We start from the raw sequence: 19705 nt of genomic DNA, 5'->3' as shown, positions 1-19705 counted from the left end.
ACCTAGGTAATACCCGTAGGATACCGTTGGCAAAAGAACCCTATACCTATTCTTTATCGTTGCTTGATTTATTTTATTTTTTTATTTAATATAAAATCACTTTATTTATTTGACTGGTGTTTTACGCCGTACTCAAGAACATTTCACTTATACGACGGCGGCTAGCATTATGGTGGGAGGAAACCGGGCAGAGCCCGGGAGAATATCGTTGCTTGAAGATCTGATTTCATATATAAATATGACGTACTAATCTGTACTTCAGATACGGAAACGTTGGTCAGTAACTTGCCAAATGTTGGTTGCTTTACTCTTGGCACTCCGGCTTCTTCTATATTCCCAAAATTGACCGGCATGATACGTGATTAATCGCTGAGTAAGCCGTTAAACAACCACGAAACGATATTCGAATTTTCTAATAAAATTTTAAAAAAAGAAAGCCAATGCGAATGTAAAGTCAGCAAGTTGGTGAGTGTGATTATTTTTCACTTTGTTCAGAGTTTAAGACATGTTTTCAATATTATTTTTGTCCTACGCATACGCTACTTAATCCGTCTCAATGCAGACATATATATAATGCTGCCTCACTGTAAAATGATGATTTCCCACGACACCAGGCATAACGTTTTACCGGTCACAGTATACATACACTGACCCATCCCACACACGGGCTGGCGCATGTCATTTAGAAGGTGGTATAGACGGCATAGACAAGTATTGCTGACGATCAGTTACGTGGTTCGAAACCTGGAGCGGTCAGTTTTCCGCACTACAATCTCTGCTATACACTAAATGTGAACATTCTAAATGAGGATAGCTGTAATACTGTCAGGATATACGACTACAGATGTTTATGGAAATAAATTATGAAAACAAATTTCCAATGTATAATATTTATTTGCCTATCGACATATTTTCATTTTAAAATAGCACTAAAATAATTTATCATCGATCCTACACCATAAAAAAAACAACCATGAACACACACAAACACATGCACCGTCACCTCTGGATTGTGGCGTTACCCCTGGCCCAATAAAGTCGCCTGTTCGTATCCAGCTTTCGCTGGCTCTTTGGCCAACGGTATCCTACCGGTACTTCCGGAGATGCGCCCGATGCTTGGCGAGTTGACCAGGTATCCCCTCTATACGTGGCTGGGCATATAGTAAAATGTTTTGAATACGGTGTAAAACACATGCACGTCAAGAAATAATAAAATGAAACCCTGTGTGTCTCTTCATCGTCTTGTAAAACTATAGAGCATATTATAAATAAATACTGAGCCACTCGACAGGTAATAATTTGAAAAAAAAAGATTTTGATCTGGTCAGGAGTAATATATAAATATGTATGATACAGCGACATGACCTAGAAGAAAGTTAGGCGTCCTGACATAACTCCGGGTCATATATATATATATATATGACAAAAACCACCACGAAGAAAGACATAACATTTCTAAATGAACACAAACAAACTCATGCACTTGCGGTCACGCGATCATATGATATCACACGAATGCCAAACGGTATGCCATCCTGCTGAGCCAATGAATGCTGCCAGATTTGCGACGGAAATACGGCTGTGAGAGAGCAAACCAATCAGGTAGCAACGGCTACGGCTTTTCGATCCCACTGATCAGTTGTCAAGCAATCCAGCATGAACCTTGCCAAGTCACCTCGGGCTATTTTAGGTATCGTTTCCGGGCACGATATGAACTGTCCATCCTCAGTTTTAATCTCTGCTCCTGGAATAAAAGGAAATATCAATAAATTTAGTACCAGGTCCATTCTTTTTCTGTCCTGCCAATGGCGCCTTCGCTTAGCTTTTATCCAGCCAGGTTGCGTGTTCAAATCGAGTTCACCCTGGCTACTTGGCGGGTGTTTGTCATGTATTTGGTGAGGTAAGGTGTATGGGGTGTAACGGTTTATTTGATTGGGGTTTTACGATGTACTCAAGAGCGTTGAGGCGGGCAGCATTATAGTGTGAGGAAACCGGGGCGGTAAAGCCTACAAGTGCTTGAATGGTATCAAAGTACACGCCCACTAGCACCACGGCTTAAGCAGAATCAAGTGAAATAATGGAAGGCAGCAATGTTACTTGCAATTTATTAGACGTCTGACGTCTAGAGTTACTAAAAATGGAGAGATCAAACCATGCAGCTAAATGTGCACGTCCCCTCACTACATACAAAGGGACAATAATATAAGTCAGTGATGAAGAGTATTCTTTAAAACATTCCTGGTTCCGGGAGAAAACTTAATCAGTCAGCCAATCAGTTAGGCTGGTACATAGTGACCTTCGAGCAGGTAAATTATCAAACGGTGATAAGCAAATTAGTCATTGTCTAACTCTAACTCAGGTAAATTGACGAATGGCAGTATTTCATCGCAAACGTGCGCTCACTTGCCAGATACCACACTGTCGTGTCTGCGCTGGCTATACTCTCTGTGCTGTACGTCTTAATTATAATGTCTAGTTCCAACTACGCTTTCTGTAAATATCAAAGAATGGCCAAGGAAAGGTCAGTCGTCTGGAAAATACATGTCGTTCATCGGGTTACCTGTGGCTGGTTTGTCCAGCAGTTCGGGCGGTCTCACCACGGTGTAGTTCACATCTGGGCAGTCATTGGCCAAGAACCTCTCCATGGCTGCCATGCTCTGCAGAGTTTTTCCGATCATCACCGGACGGACAAACCACTCGACAATCTTCGGGCTTCCAGGTGTTTCTAAATAATTAATACAAATTAAATGGGCACATTTATAACTATTTACCCTAGTGCAACGTATCAATGTGACACCAGCTAAGCTTATGGTGGCTACAATCGAAATGAGCAAACCCATCCTTGACAAATATAGAAAACAGAACTAAAGTGTGAGGTCGAGCTGGAGTTGATTTCAAACACACGACGTTCTGATTTTCGGATTACTAAGTCCAACAGATTTTGTTTCTTTGCTTATTTTGTTGTTTATTGCTGTACTCAAGAGGTTTCACTTATACCACGACTGCTAGGTTTATAGGAAACCGACCAACTCGGAGCGATTAAGATCTTCATGCAAGACCACACAAGAGGGCATCGAACACTCAGTGCTTATTGTCAACCGGAATACCCGTGATAAACCATCGACTTTTGGAAGTTGCTGACGAACTTTCCCATATGCGATTCACTGATGTGCACATCGTATCAAGGGACGTGGTCTTATTGTCACCAAGGCCTCACACATACTAGTTACAGCGTGAGCATCTACGAATTCCCTGTCCAAAGCCGGTTTTTAACCCGCGCCTTGTGAGTCCTAGCAATCGCCTCAAACCACTGGGATTGGACCTTTATCACGTGTGACCTAGCTAATGAATGGTAAACTCTCCCTGGCGACGAAATAGAGGTTAAGATTCACAAATCTGTATATAGACACTATCACTGACTTTCTGTGCACCACGATGTCACACACACGACCCTTTTGACCCCGGCTTCTTTCATCGCCTCTGTAATCGATTTCATGGAGTCCTCGTACAGCGTGACTGTTTTAAAGACATTGATGCCTTTATGGTAACCTAAAGCCGACAAGACCGCATCACAACCTTTCAGATGTGGCACTAGATCTTCCGGTTTGAAGATGTCCACCCTCTCAACCTGGAAAACATGAAAAAATCAGCCCTTAAAGGAAACATGAAACGTTTGGTTTTTATTTCTTACCGCAAAGTTTATTGATGTTGCCTAAAATGTAGAAGTACAGACTTTTCCATTTTCTTCTTGGAGCGTAAAAATGACTTTAAAGTACAAGTTTCTGAAGCCCCAGTGGTCACTCCGGAAATTAAGTAGCCTGCTGCGGTGACGTTAACAATGATAACTGTCAAAACAGCTTAGTAGGAGTGGGAGAGCCTAAATTTGGTGCGCTAAGCTGGTCCCGTGTTCCCAGTATGTTCTTTGATGACGTCATTTCCGAATATTTGCGAAAAAATCCATAAAATGCGAAATATAAAGTATGCCTCAAAAATGATTTTTTTTGGGGGGGGGCATCTTTTATTTTCCTTAAAAGCACACTCTCTGTTTTATTCCTTTCAACTTTACTTCCAGCATCATTTAAGGTCCAATTTTTCATTTCAATCTGAGTCCATGTATATAGTTACTTACTTCATCTTTTTCAATACGCAGTTTTCGAGTTACGTCATTACGACAACAGAGTGACGTCGTATTACGGCACGGTAGGGCTAACTGCCTATCTTATAACATGGCACTGATCGTGTTTAGATCAAAGTACCGGGATAACATCACTACTTTTGCAATATTGGGAACCCAAATCCATCCAAAAACATGATTCAGAAGATCACCCTAATACTTTTTAATTAGTACTCTATATTCTATATACGACCCCATGTTAAAATTACCAGATTGGCCCTACTGTGCCGTAAAGCGAGGACGTTATATAACAAAGGGACGTCGCTCTGTTGTCGTGACGTCATATCTCGAAACCTGCGTATTATCACCTCTGTCAGATTAAGAAAGGTTATGCAGGGATTTGGATGAAATTTAGTGGACAGCTTGGAAAACCAATAAATCTTGATGTTGATCCGGACGTGGATCTAAATCCAGAGATTTATAAGCGATTTTCCACAACTTCGAGATGGACACATGTGCAGACTATTGTCTCTTTATCTATAGTGCGTGAAAATGTACATAAAGCTGTGGCGGAGATTAGCGTTATCAGGTTGCTTTCTTGTTAATTATTGTAATTTAATCTTTAACCGGCAGTGGAATCTCATGTTTTAAACTGGTTCCTATTACTGTTTTAATGTGTTCAATGTGTATGTTAAATGTGATGCCAACAGAGTATTTTGAATAATTGTAGACCAGTGACCAATCTAATTAATTGCAATTAACTTCGCTGCATTTTGCTACCCAATTTTGCTTCAACCATGGTGAAAGGGGGCGTGTAAGGGACATGAAAAGTTAGAATAAAACACTATAAATCCACGATCATCCCTACGCAAGGTTAGAGAGGAAGCCAGCATGAGCTGGATTTGAACTCACAGCGACCGCGTTGGAGAGAGGCTCCTCGGTCATTGCGGCGAGCTGGCATGCTAACCACTGCGGCCCCCTAAGTATATAGAATAAATAAATAAATAAATAATAACGACTAAATAGGCTATATATGGACCCACCCGAAGCTGGATGGTTCGTGCAAGCTAAACTGCCATGAACCGATGGGCTGCCAGAAAAAACGAGGTAAAACTCAAGAGCTATTTACACTCGTGCCAACAGCTGTCACAGACATTCATGTATCACAGGTGGTTCGGTTTGGAAATTTTAAAAAAAGGAAGAAACAACAAACTTTACAGTCGTTTATTTTTCGAAACAGGTCGATCCATATACCTGGCAATGTATCATATACATTAGCCCCAGGTGGCTTTTTCAGCTCATCTCTTAATACTTGACTGGATTTTATAAATCTCAAATTCTGCCTCATATCCACCAGCAGTTGGCCAAAGTGGTCGCGAGTTCGAATCCGACTCCCGTTGGTTCAGGTGAAGTTTTAAACTAAGCAGTATACCTGTGAGATTTGTCAGATGTCCAGGTATTCTACGGTTTTCCTATAAAACTCACATCCAGGTCATAAAAGTAAAATTAATATTCTAACACCAATCAAATAAATAAATAAATAAAATAAAGGCCATACACCGACTAATCCGAATTAAATAGGCTAGGCCACCCCGATTTCTGGCAAAATGTCAGTCAAAGCAAATCTTCTGTACTTACCAAGGATAACTAAAATTATTGTCTTTCAGATAATATCAGACTCATACCTGTATTATTTATAGAGCTCAAATGATTCTAAGATTTGAAAAATCATGAAGCAAATCATAAATTTTAGGAACTTTATTACAGATTTTGAACCGTATCCTGAGTTTCATGTACGATTCTGATATTTTGTGAAAGTTAATTACTTGGGTTATTTTAAAATAATACCGAAAATTCGGCTGGATTTGCGCTGATGGTTTTTTGTCTAAGACTCTCCGGTATAATCTGTTTAATTCAGTATAGATATGTATCTCAAGATGTTGCGTGTATGCGCGCGCGCTTGTGCGCGTGTGTGTCAGTATCATGCGATGTGATCTAATATTACATCGAATGATCTCTCTATGTTAATTCCACGGCGGTATGTCCATATACTTATTGATCGCGAAGTAATTATAGCATTGCACTTTGCCAGACTACAACGTTTTAAAGCCCTTCTTTTCTCGCCCGGTCATTCTCCCGTGACACAGAATGACCTAGATTTGCCAGCGATCTGCTTTGCGCTGTACGCGTACAATCAAGTTAATATTATGGATGCATATACACGTCATGCTGTTTATCCACAAAAACACAACAGCTGTTGCACTGATCAAACTGCACAGTCTAGGTCGGCCCTTAATGCATGTACATTTACCGAGGTCAGCTGCATATGCACACACATATATGACCTGCTGTATCATTAGCATATGGGTTGGTATACATGGCTACAGGCCTGAAGCCAGTCGATTCATTTCATGAATACATGTCTTTAATACATTGGCTAAATATATATCTTTAACTTCACCAGCTAACTAGACGTCTCTATATATACAATGGGTTAAGCAGAACTGAAGACTGAGGATCACAGACTGACTTTGCCGTAAGAACGCAGCTTACGCGTATACTGTAAGAACAGGCAAATCGAGCTAGAGTGGTACGGTTTGTAGTCCAATGTACGTATTGGCCAAAAGTTGTTCATATTTATACATACCGTTAACTTATCATGCTTTTCCGTTATCTTCTCTGGAGTTCGGACAAGGGCTACCACTTGATGACCCCTGGCTAACGCCTCCTTGACCAGTTGCTGACCGGTCGGGCCAGTGGCCCCAAACACAGCTAGCTTCATCGCCATGATCAACTAACTAGGCTAACTGGACTTCCAATGTTGCGCCGAAGGGCGGGGTTTCCCTATTTGCCGTTAATATCAGTTATCTCCCCTTTCATGACAGGCGCTCTTTGCGTACTTAATTAGCAATGTTAACCTAAAATAAGTTTGTAGTTCACTCAGCAAGTAAGATGACATAATTTCGATAATGTTGATCAAAATATATGCAAAGTGCAAGTAGTGTTTCTTTTGTGATGTAATATAGTTTCAATATATCCCTCTCTTTTTGTGGTGTTTTCAAAATATAAAAATTTACATTTACAATCTTTACAATGTTTCCGTATTGTAAATACCCAAACTTCCAAACTGACTGAAGGACTGACCATCGTTTAAAATTTTCCATGTACACCAAACTGATGATAAACACAAAGAAAGTAATATCAAATGAACTTTAATCTACCAATCATTTATAAGAATGGATCCTTCGAATCACACCAGTAGTGAGTTGATACTTAAAGTCCTGAATCAAAAACAAATCTTTGCACCTTTACTTCCGTATCATTCTTTTTCAATATACAGATATTCATGTATATATGAAACTGCATGTGGAACAAATCCCGATCAATATACGTAACATCTCGATTTTACAAAAACTTTACATAATTACATAAAAAGTTCCATTCATTTTAATAGCACATTACAATACCTGAAGGGGGAAGTTAGCTATTAGGAATAATAACTGTTCAGTATTGCAGGGAATACAATCTACAGAAATTCTGCTACATATCAAATACGCTATGAACATTATCAGTGACATCAGCAAAACACAAACTCTTCCATTGCTACACCAGTATTTGGTGAATTAAGTGTTATTTACCTGGGCTTATGCTTAATGCCAGTGTAGTTGTATAACATGGCAACACGTCAATCAATCCATTAATAAATAAAACCACAATCAAAAACCAATTCAATCAAAAATATTGCATTCATTCTTATTCAGTACAATATAAATTCTTATGAAAACAGTTGGAGGCTACTTTTCTATGGGTGGAAAAACGTAGGGTTCGAAACTAATCCTGTATATTGCATTTAATAGTTTTAATACACAATTCTTTCAATCCATCAAATTTCGACTGTAACAGTATTTATGCGAATTATGCTGTTGTTATTGCATGTGTCGTTGAGGCTTGGATAATGTTAACTTAGCCCATAATGAGACACAAATCTAGAGTTAAATTTTAATCAATTATTTATGATCACCGGTAAAATATAAATATTTTTGGATATTTGACAAGTATATCTACCCTGGAACATTAATCAGATGCTTAATTATGACGTCACCTGAGGCAATGGGTTTTTGCCGTCAAAACCGAGCTTATGAATTACAAAAAGTGTTCTAACTTCATTTCCCTTGTAATAATGTGAACTTCCAACGCATCAATGTCTAGAGCTTGTGTTGTTACGTGTCACTAACTAAAGGCAATTTTGTTAGTGAGTATGAATAGCTGAATATAGGCAACTCTCTAAAAGAAGTAGACTTTAGGATGCATTCTGCTGTTATACTATAAAACTGTCCCAAATTGAATATAGTATCTTGTCAGTTTTATGCAATCTATGTTGAATTAATAATGTGTGTTATTTTTAACAAAATAATCTGCTCCAATTGCTGAATTATCTGCTGCAGCAAAAGAATAAATTTTAGCATCAGTCATACAACAGATTTTTGAGGAGTTTTAAGTCATTACAATGACAGTATTGCTGATTTCGCAGTTTTCTAGCTCTGTGAGCAATGGTCGTTGATGGTGAAATTTCCATGAATTCTGGCCTAAAATATAATATAAAACTATAAAAGTTGCATGATAAATTATACAAATACAAAACAAATCATATACTGATTAATCGTGACACTTCTTCCCAATAACCTTTAAAGTGAACATTAAATCAGCTACTAAAGCTGAATTAATTAATAAAGTAGTATTCCAGAAATGTTCTAAAAATACTTTAAAAAATTCTACACCGTTTATCAACAAAGTAAATGGCAAATAATCGTCAGCACGTATCCACTCATTTGGTGACACCATTTTGCTATGTTGTAGCTATCTAGAGTGACGTCACAAAACCTTGGAGATCTAACCTACGATCGGTATTAAACAATGTAACAATGAGAAAATACAAACAATCACGTCTGATACCCAGCCAAGGAAGAATCAGCACAGTTCCGTGTTCAAAGGGCGATGTTTCTTTTATTTTGGCGCTTGGTGAGGGCGATGTTCGTGGACACAAGCGTCGTGTTTTAGTGCCCTTCTCGTCCTCGTCCTGCATGGGTGTAAGCAATTCGTCTAGGTGCCGACTTCAGGGAATCTACCCAACACAGCAGGGCCTTCTGATTGATAACAGACTCTTTCATTTAGATTTTGAGCAGATATTTTCGTAATAAATCTGACTTTGCTAAGGAAAAATAATGCAAAGTCACAATATTTTCCTCCAGGTAATGACTCTCCCGAGGCGGTTTTCTTTCCAGCTCACCCTGACAAGTTACCGCAATCTCCTGCCCAACATATGCGCATAGTGACATGGGCAGCCGTTCTCAGTTCCCTGCTCATAGAGGTGTGGTTCAAAATACATCATCTCTACACTTAAGCTAACCGCAAAATCCAATTTATTTCATCGATATCTGTCTATCCACTATAAGAAACCACACTGACAGTCGAAAGCTAATAGGTTCTTGGACGTGACGCTTTCATCGCTAGTGATTGGCCGAGTTCATAAGTGCTTCTACAACATGGCTACTCAGAGTGAATCGTCTGTCAGTGTCATAGGCTATCCAAAGTGCATAACTTCATCTTCTAGGCTTTCAAAACTTTATAGAATTGTTTACACATTTTTTTACACAAATGTGTCCTAAATCAGTTTTTCTATGTATGTACAGTGGCAAACTTTTCGTTCACTGTAATCAAAATGAATCATTTAATCGTGAGCTGAAACAATACATCCGTTGCTTAGGCTACTTGAATTCTCCCTGAGTCACGGATTACATTCAATATAAGACTGTGAGTCCTGAAACACATTCAGTTTTGAACTGCACTTAATCTGAGTCACGGATTACATTCAATATAAGACTGTGAGTCCTGAAACACATTCGGTTTTCAACTGCACTTAATATGAGTCACGGATTACATTTAATCATGGGCAGCCCTGAGTAATGGGGATATATTCGGACTGAGTTATGGAGCAATTGATACCGCTTTACGATCCCACTGATCAGTCGTTAAGCAATTCAACATGAACTTTGCAACATCGGCCCGGGTAATCATGGGCGATCTCTTAGGAACAAACTGGCCCTGGGCTGTATGCATCTCTGTGCCTGTAACAGTCGATTCACAGAAATATGACACAGTATTATTTTATAATGATAGAATACATTCTATAGAATCACTTAGACAGCGCAGTTTCTGTAAAAAAATAATACGGTAGGCCTATTATTATTTCTGTACTTGCGGTTTGATGTTAAGCTATACTGCTTAAAATATCAAAAAACCGTCTTTTTCACGAAGGATAAAATGGCCGTCTCCAGATTTTTTAAATTCTGAGCCTGTGCAGTGCTCAAAATGGCACTTACCCACAGACGGTCCGTTAGTCAGTTGTGGTGGCCGCACAATGGTGTAGTTAATGTCTGGACATTCGTTGAACAAGTAATTTTCCATAACCGCCATGCTTGTCAAATGACGACCAATGAAAAGCGGTTTTACAATCCACTCCATAATCTTCGGATTGTCAGGGCCATCTGATGAAACCCAATGAAAAGAGTCCTCGTTAAAGGTGACGAAGACACTAATTAACACGAATCATATGTCAGATGAAAGACCAGTGTGAAAAAGTGTTCAGCAAAATAATTCGATTTATTTTTCATACCGATTCATTTTTCCAAACGAGTATAATTAATTTGAAACATTCGCTCCTATGGCGGACATTTTGTGTCCAGTGACGTCATGTCAGATTTTTGCCACGGAACACGCACACAAACTGTTACATTCAAAATGCAGACACATGTAGAGCTTTGAATGCATCCGCCAAATGAACATTGAAACGAATTATTTCAAGCTTAAAATACGGATTTGACCGCTCTGATACCCACTAGGTCGCAACAAACGCCAATGAATGCGATATTTTAAAAGTATATTACTTAGTTGGAAAAATGCTTTATTGAAAAATGTTAATTTGTCTTTCATTTGAAAAGTTTTCTCTTTTCCTTCAAAATAATTAATATCATACCACATTTTGCAACAAATGCACCAACGAAAAATATTAACGATCAAGTCACTTAAGAGGAAAATATAGTGTGAACAGCTGATATTAGATAGTGTCAGTATAACTTGTTATCTTAATGAAGACAAATCATTTCCATAAATTCAAAGAGACATAGCCTCGTAGATCCTCGTCTCTCTCGCGTTAGACCTAATCAAGTGCACAATTTAGTAGTGACACCGTTTAAATGTTTCAAATGCACCATTAATACCTTGGCTATTTAGAACGATGAACCAAGTAAACTCATACTGATTTTCTGTTTTTACCATGATTTTTGGTTTAATTTTGCTTACCCACCAGCTGGTAATCAGGGAAACGCCTGAGCGCATATCAGCGTTCCGAGAAATCAGATTTCACAGACGGTATATATCTTGCTGTTGGTCTTCAGGGAACTCTTAGACTATTCCGTCATAAGACTGTGCACTTCACGCCAAGGAACGTGAGCCATTAAGAGATTTTAAGGGAGTTATAGAACCAAAATTTCACACTTCTTACAGCGAATGTGCCGCTCTCTATGCTCGCCTTACATCACTTAAGATTTATCCTCACTGTGCGGATGTATACTCAACAATTTACAATAAAATTGCATTAAATGTCCAATGGAATCATTTCGTGTACGTACTTAAGATAAAGAGAATATATGTATGATGTAAAGAGAGCCTAGAGAGTGGCGCATGCACTGTAAGGAGGGTGCCACTTTCTCACACTCTGTACACCATGACGTAATGCAGAGGAACCGCGTGATGTTGGCCTCCCTCATGCCGGTCACTATGGATTTAACGCTGTCCTCATAAAACGTGGTCTTGGTAAATGGGAGGAGCAATCCTCGTTGACCCAGGCCAGACAAGACTGCGTCGCATCCTTTAAAATGTGGCGCCAAATCCTGTGGGTTGAATATGTCTACTCTATGAACCTGGAATTAAAATGACATATCTTCAGTGTAACGCACAATCCGTTCCTTCATTTATTTATTTGCATGATTGATGTTTAGTGATTTACCAAAGAGTTTTCGCTTATATGTGACAGCGGTCAGGTTTATAGATGGTGGAAAGCGGAGTGCCCGAAGTAAACCGCCGACCTTCGGTAGCTAGGTACTTGACTTCCTGGCTTAGACGGAGGGTTGAATTTGAGCGTGTAAGCAACCTAATTCGTGAAGAGCCTGTGGCAGCGAGTCGGGGCTTTCTCCATCTCATCTTGCAAGATTTGCTAAATCCCTCTAATTTGCTTCAGAAATATTCAGCGGATGGGTAGTCACGAAATAAAAACACGTCTAGTAAAGACACAGCCAATATACAACCCACTTCAGAATCTTTTCATATCAAAGAAATTTGGTAAAATTTTAGGATCGGCGAGACAAATTAGGCCTTCTTAATTGATGCTATACCATCTCCACATACAGTGCCAACGATTCTATTTGGCTTCGCGCAATCTATCCCTTGGTTGTTTTCTATACCGTATCTACGTCAGTCCAGTTACAGGTTATAGTATTGGCTATGTCACCCAGTGAAATTCCTCAGCACATCTATCTTTGGCGAAATTATCCAACCGACAATGTTTTGATATGCAATGCTGTGTGATCGTATATAACCTCAAAACTGCCGATACACAGAACAACTCCTGCGGTGTGGAAATTCTTCAGCCGGAACGTGCTACATAGTAGAGGACCAGGCTGTAGATTCCTTGACCAAATCGTGGAAACAAAGGTTTGAAAGCATTTTGGAGTTCCCTGCTGGACACTGTACGTTTTTGACTTCGTTTGCCGCTCAAAATTTCCCAGGTATTTTGGGTCAATAAAGGTCAAATAGGGGTCAAAATTAAAAAATTTTCTAATTGTGTCAACATGTATATCAAATTATTCGTCTTGTCATGAGGAATCCAAAAATATACACCACGTTATACATCCAACCATGACTGAAGGCGTTATGGCCAAAAAAAAACCTCAAAGCACTTGACTTCGAGTTAAATTCACTAACACGGTTAACAATATCCGATTTTCATGAAATTAATGTCTAATCATATGTATTTTTCCAGATGAACAGTTATGAATTGTAGAATAGAAGTCTTGGCCTTCAAATTTCAAAATGACTGCCAAGAAACTAAATTTAGAACAAAAAATAGCAAAAGTCATTGAGAAGTATTGCTATACAACGGCAAAAAAAATATGTTCCATGAGGAGATTAAATATTTCACAAGACATTACATTAGATAGTACAATTAAATAAAATATATGCACTCTTTCTGTTGAAGAGTAGGTAACACTGCAAACATACAAAGTTGAGTAAGTTTTGAGATGTATGAAGGCGACTAACTGAATATTAATCAGTAACTGAATTGTTTTGTTAACAGAGTTGGTTTGAAGAAAAGTGAGGCCTTGTTCAGGGAAAATGGCTCAAAGAACCTTTGTGACGTTTTTCTACTAACAACTGAGACAGCAAACAGAGTACATTTGTAACTACAAGTTTTAGTTAGATATTGAAATCCGGATAACTTAAAACATATTGCTTGTCACAATTTTCAGCTAGTTAGATTGATTATATGCATAGTGTGTTGCTGGTGCCCAGGTATATCTGGAGTATACGCTGTGCTAACTAGCCCAAAGCTAAGCTGGACCTTCCTACCGTAACGCTCAGACTTCCACGCAGACAAATTCACAAAAATAAATTGTTCGAACCCTACCTTATTTCTGCTATCCACTTATTCCCTAAAACGCCCGAAAATGTAATATGTCAAAGCCAGCATTGGTAAACCATCTTTCAACAGTAATCAAGCTGTTTACACTTTTGAATCGAACAACTCAAATCAACGTCTGCCATCTTTGGATTTTTTTTCAACTTTGGGCTAGGTGATGAGCCGTAAAAATTGTATCCTACCTAATATTCTCTTTAAGAATTTCATGCCCTGTAAACAGAATGTTGGGTCAGATAACATTTTATGATCTTATTCTGATTGAAACGAGAAACAATTTTGTACATTTTTGCTCACATTTATTTCATTTATCCTACCTTAGCAGAAAGCCTCTATATTTCAGTGGTAGAGCACTGGTCTTGTAAACCAGGGGTCGCGAGATCAGGTTAAAATGTATACAAAATTTTTGCCTTTTTCTGAAGACCACAACTAAACAAACGCGACGTTCGCGACCTTGTTGAGACGTTGTTTCTTTCCCTAGAATTCTTCCTTAATGCCCAGTGCGCTGTCCATTACGGTAAATGTACCTCAACGATGTGAAAGAAACGTTAAACTGTGTGATAGATTGTATGAAAATTTAGACTCAGTTTCCAATTTTGTTAACACTTAATTGCTTTATTCATTTATTTATTTCACTGATCTTTTAAGCCGTCTTGCAAGAAGAATATTTCACTAACATAACAGCGGAACACTTGAGAATGAGAACGTGGCAAGAGACGGGAAAGAAAATCACATCCTAGATGGATTTGTCTACGGGCCCTCTGAACTACACGTATAGTCTATTTCTTTTATCCAGTCGCCTATATTCAGCTCTCTGTAAAATCAGTCATATCCATGTCTTTAGTGATTTGCACCAACACTTCCTCCACACATTGATATGATGTACGTCTGTGTTATTGAAAGGAAAATCCAGTTAGAACACTTTTCCTAATTCCTATGTTAGACTCCATAAGCCTGGTTTCAACACCAAGAACTCATTGCTTCGGGTGACGTCATAATTATTCAAACCCAAGTGGCAAGCTGGGCAATGGGTTGTGGGGAGTAATTTGCGTTACAACAGCTGCACCACATGCTGTTAGAACACACTACACGCAGTAACACAGATACACAACTATCTCAGCGAAAGCACTACACTATAACTGAATTTAATAACACCCAACAATAAAAAACCATACTGGCGTGAGATCATATACTACAACAAATAAAAATAGAATTCATTTATGAGGATAATATTGTACTAAAACGTGCAAAGAATGTCAAATATACCAGTGTCAGACACAGGGTTTACATTTAAGTCGATAGCAGTTAAGATGACGTGTGTCGCCCTTCGACATAATATATTGAACTACGACTAATATCAGCCTGCCACTGGTTTCTGACGTCACCCGAGAAAATGGCTTCTGGTGTAGAAACAAGGCTTATGGGCTTTAACATTCTAAATTAGAAAAGTGTTTTAACTTCATTATCTCTACAAGTATATGAACTTCCAACATATCCACGTGTAAAGCTTGTGTTGTTACGTGTCACTGTCTAAAGGCGAGCATGACTGATTTTACACAGAGCTGAATACACACGACCGGCTAAAACAAATCGACCATAGAAGCCCAATACGCTATTTACTTCGGGTCTCGAGGGATACATTAAACTGGGATCGATTCTATGAAGAGTTGAATTTAGCTTCCATTGTTCTGAACACTTAAGTGATTGATTTATTGATTTATTCAATTGGTGTTTCACGCTGTACCCCAGAATATTTAACCTTACAGTCGATATAACTGGTTTGTTTTCAACCTGATGGCTGTTTCGACTTGATGAACAGAATGAGTAGCAACGACTGATTTTCCTTTAAAAACCTAAACTGATGACAATGTCCTATTCTGATATAAACTAAAAAAAAAAAAAAAAAAAAAAAACTCCTACAATTTTTTACTTGCGTTCCTTTCATTTAAGTTGTATGAAGTTGGAAGTTTCATTTAGATTGCATGAACAGGAAGCCTCTATAGCTCAGTGGTAGAGCACTGGTCTCGTAAACCAGGGGTCGCGAGTTCGAACCTCGCTGGAGGCTAGGATTTATTTTTAGGCAATTAATGGTCGATGATGCGCTCTCGTGTCCACAGTGTTCGCTACAAACCACATGTCTACCACCACCAATGAAGAAATGTAAGCACATGATTTCGACCTTTTCGCATATGTAGACCAGCTACGTCAAAACACTGCATCCAGCTGAACCTTAGACAATAACGAATTATTCAATGAAGCACTTAATCTACTTTTTCTTACTACACTTTCTTTCGTTGTATGAATGAGTATCTTCATATAAAGTAAACAATAATTGGATGTCATATACTTGTATGTTAATGGTAACCATGTCTCACTGGTCCGCCCAAAAATCTTGTGGCGTCATATAAACGAAAAAAAATTCAGCGCGGCGGCAACACAAATCAACCAACAACGAAAAACTCTGAAAACACGACAGGGCTAGTATTATGGCGGGTTGGGGGGATGGTGTTTTACGCCGTACTCAAGAATATTTCACTTATAGGACGGCGGCCAGCATTATCGTGTGAAGAAACCAGGCAGAGCCCATGGGAAACCAACGACCATCCCCAGGTTGCTGACAGACCTTCCCGCGTACTACCCGCGTACGACCAGAGAGGAAAACAGCATGAGCTGCGCGCTGGCACGCTATCCACCTCAGCCACGGAGGACCTTTATCTGTTTAATATGGCTAAAAATAAAAAACTCTTATGTATAAATGTTTCAGTTTCAGTCCAATCATATAACGGCACGATATGGTCTAAATCATACTGCCAATGTGCCGTTTAACCCTAATCATTCAGTCCAGCCACGTAGCTTAGGCAGTGTGCTGTATATACGTCATCATTTAACGTTAATAAATGGCAACCTCTGGCTTTTAATTTCCCTCCAAAACTGGGCAAACATGTAACAGATGCTTTATGAGTCAAAATAATTTTTTTATAAATGTAAACAATAATACCACTGCCCCATTCTCAACATATATATATATACCTAACACCGAAAGTCTTCGGTAATCTCCGTCAATTTCCGGTTATAGCCGCCAACGTTTAGAAGTGGGTGCTCATTTGTCCGATGACCCAAATTTTTACTTACCTGTAAATTGTCATGCTTAATTTCAGCGAGTTTTTCAGGGCTTCTTACAAGCGCTATAACCTGGTGACCTCGTGCCAGGGCGTCTTTAACGAGTTCCTGACCACTTGGACCCGTGGCTCCTAGTACTGCCAGCTTCATTGTGCGAAATGGATGTGTCCGAACTTTGCTCCCCAAGCAAGAAGTTTAACAATTAACCTTGAGATAACACAGGGGGTTGTCGCCCATGACATAAATGTTTTTTTACCTCGAGAGTAGCCCCCCTTGTTTCTCGGTTATTTGAATAACCCAAACTATTGAAGTCAGATGACCATAGGGGTTCGTTATATATATTATTTAAGTGGTATTGAACAGGAACATCTGACAAATATTTGATGAGCTACTAATGTACATTCAAAAAACTAATTTGTTAATTTTAACAGAGAGTTTGTTGTCTGTGCGATGCTAGAATGTATTCTGTTATCATAACAATACTGTGTCATAATAACTAATGTTAATCTAAAAGAATCTTTATGTTGAATAAATAGAATATGTGTGTATATTTAAGATAACAATCTGCCTCAATAGCAGAATACATTCAAGCATAACTCAGGCAACAGACTTTCTGTTAAAATTACACATTTTTTTTTAACTTAGTGTAAATACCTAGGTTCAAAACGAATTTTAAAGATAATGAATAGCCTTTATCCCAGTATATGTTACATATTGAGTGTCGTGGGCCTATAGGCACATGGGGAGCCATGCAAAGGGTGGGGGGGGCACATAAGTTACGCCAACACAGCTTTTCAATCAAAACACATTCAAAAACATGAGCCTACGCTACACTAATATTCAATGTTCGCCTCACAGCTGTGGAATTTATCCCAATCAAGTACTAAGTCGTTTTGCTGAATTTGTTCACACCTATCATACAAAGTGCTACATTTATATTGATCAGATATTTTAATGTCCGTAAGCGAGATGCTGCAGTCATGTCTATTGAAATGATGTAATTTTCTCCGACATTGCAATACCTCACTACACTGTCAAGCGATCTCCGCTGGCATGTGCGTCACATGTGAGAAAACCCACCAGTTTCTTAAGGTGCTGGATCTTCCTCTAGTATAGGTCACTACATTTCGGTCCAAAAATTTTTATACAAAATCTCTATTTGCCGTAAATCTGACCGCCATCTTCATAATACCAATGATACACAACAATTTCACTGATTATTAAAGCCATATAATTATATCGATACCGGTGACCAAGCATTAGGGCCCAACTGATTGTCAAATAAGAAAACAATATGCACTGTAATAATTTGCCATGATCGGAAAAAACTAAGCTTTGGAAAACATCTGTTTACCAACACTCATAACGACGAATATCTTTATTCAACTGCTGAGAAACACAGAAAATTGAAAATTCAACACATTCCACCTGCATGTACAAATTGTAACAATAATTACAAAAACAGACAACATGGAGAAAAAGCATGACAAAAATGAGAAATAATCAACTGGGTTTGAACCCCACACTACCAGATATCATATACAATGCGTCTAGTGCCGAAAAACACCACAGCGTCTTGATCGAGTTAGGCTTTGGCGATCACCCCACAGGTTAAGTGTGTACATTTCAGGTCCTATCTGGTTTGCCTGGGCTCAGCTCAGTGTTGACAGCGGGCGAGGACAGAGTGCATGTGGGCGACAGGTAATGTTAGAAGACTAAAGATATGAAATAGTTAGAAGGAGTAAACGGTGTTGTGTGTTGTCTTCTTTAAAAAAAAAATATCCCCTGTCCAAAGTTATGGTGCACTGTTTCGTAGCTACTTTCTGTGCGGCGTCGTAAAGCCCGCCTCTTCCTTGCGGGAATGTAAGATCTAGACCTGAATAGAAACTGGAAACCGTGATATTTCTTCAACCGCTGAATTTGGCCTAATAATAGTAACATGTTTTGGGCCTGTCATGACCCAAGGTACACGTGTGGATAGACATTTTTCGTAAATTTCGCCATGGCTTTGGACTTTTACTGTTGATAATACGGGGGTATGGGGGGATGCCGTCAGGATTGTTGAGAATTACCCAAGACACAGTGCGAACAGGCCTGGCTTTAGTGCAAGCATTGAAAATTGTCCGTTTATTGGCTGTAGAGAGGAGGAAGAGTTGTTCATTTCTCGGTCTGAGTGAAAGTCGGCCGACCGAATGATAATACACAGTTACAAGTCTATGTTAAATGCACAGGCTTACATTTCTATTTCTGAAGTAGGGTGGTATCATTTAAATATTTCTGGCGAAAAAACTATAGATCGTAGCTCAAATACGTTGGCATGTACCAGAAACTACATGTCTTGGGCTTCAATTTGGTGCAAGTCAAGGATTTGTAGTTTTCGAGTTACAGACCACTGAAATTACCTGATTGAAAAAAGATTTTGACCATCTCAAAAAGTTACAAAGATAGGCAAAATACACCAGAATACATGACAACATTATCAAATGTTGACACTTCATGACGTCATAAGTTCGACCAATGGCGGGCTTCCAAAGTTTTCAATGCATGTCCAAGATTTTTCAAACTTGTTCTAACTGCGATCACTATACAAGTATATCAAATTTCAAAAGAATCCCTTCGTAGTTTCTTGAGAAGAAGATTTTTAAAGTTTTGATGAAAAATCCAAGATGGCCCTCACGTGACCAAAGTTAGCCAAAATTTGCCTCATAACCTTGTTCCTA

The 19705-nt window shown here is 38.9% G+C and overlaps 2 protein-coding genes and 1 non-coding gene across 3 annotated transcripts; 1 reads left to right on the top strand and 2 right to left on the bottom strand.

Moving 5' to 3' along the window:
• Positions 1-874: 874 nt before the first annotated feature.
• Positions 875-6965, bottom strand: LOC135479282 (flavin reductase (NADPH)-like). Its single transcript, XM_064759102.1, has 4 exons — positions 6762-6965; positions 3421-3628; positions 2561-2725; positions 875-1744 (listed from the first exon to the last, which is right to left on the bottom strand). The coding sequence occupies exons 1-4, from the start codon at positions 6900-6902 to the stop codon at positions 1599-1601; spliced, it is 660 nt and encodes a 219-aa protein (XP_064615172.1). The 5' UTR covers positions 6903-6965; the 3' UTR covers positions 875-1598.
• A 402-nt stretch (positions 6966-7367) lies between these two features.
• LOC135479641 (flavin reductase (NADPH)-like) lies at positions 7368-17142 on the bottom strand. The gene is made up of 4 exons (XM_064759538.1): positions 16998-17142; positions 11886-12093; positions 10495-10659; positions 7368-10239 (listed from the first exon to the last, which is right to left on the bottom strand). The coding sequence occupies exons 1-4, from the start codon at positions 17133-17135 to the stop codon at positions 10100-10102; spliced, it is 651 nt and encodes a 216-aa protein (XP_064615608.1). The 5' UTR covers positions 17136-17142; the 3' UTR covers positions 7368-10099.
• On the top strand, positions 15859-15930 carry Trnat-cgu (transfer RNA threonine (anticodon CGU)). The gene has a single exon. It is a non-coding gene; the product is annotated as a tRNA-Thr (tRNA).
• Positions 17143-19705: the final 2563 nt, after the last annotated feature.

This window comes from Liolophura sinensis, chromosome 12 (genome assembly GCF_032854445.1).
Source record: "Liolophura sinensis isolate JHLJ2023 chromosome 12, CUHK_Ljap_v2, whole genome shotgun sequence".
In the NCBI taxonomy this organism is placed as follows: domain Eukaryota; kingdom Metazoa; phylum Mollusca; class Polyplacophora; order Chitonida; family Chitonidae; genus Liolophura; species Liolophura sinensis.
This window is presented reverse-complemented; position numbering and strand designations above follow the sequence as displayed.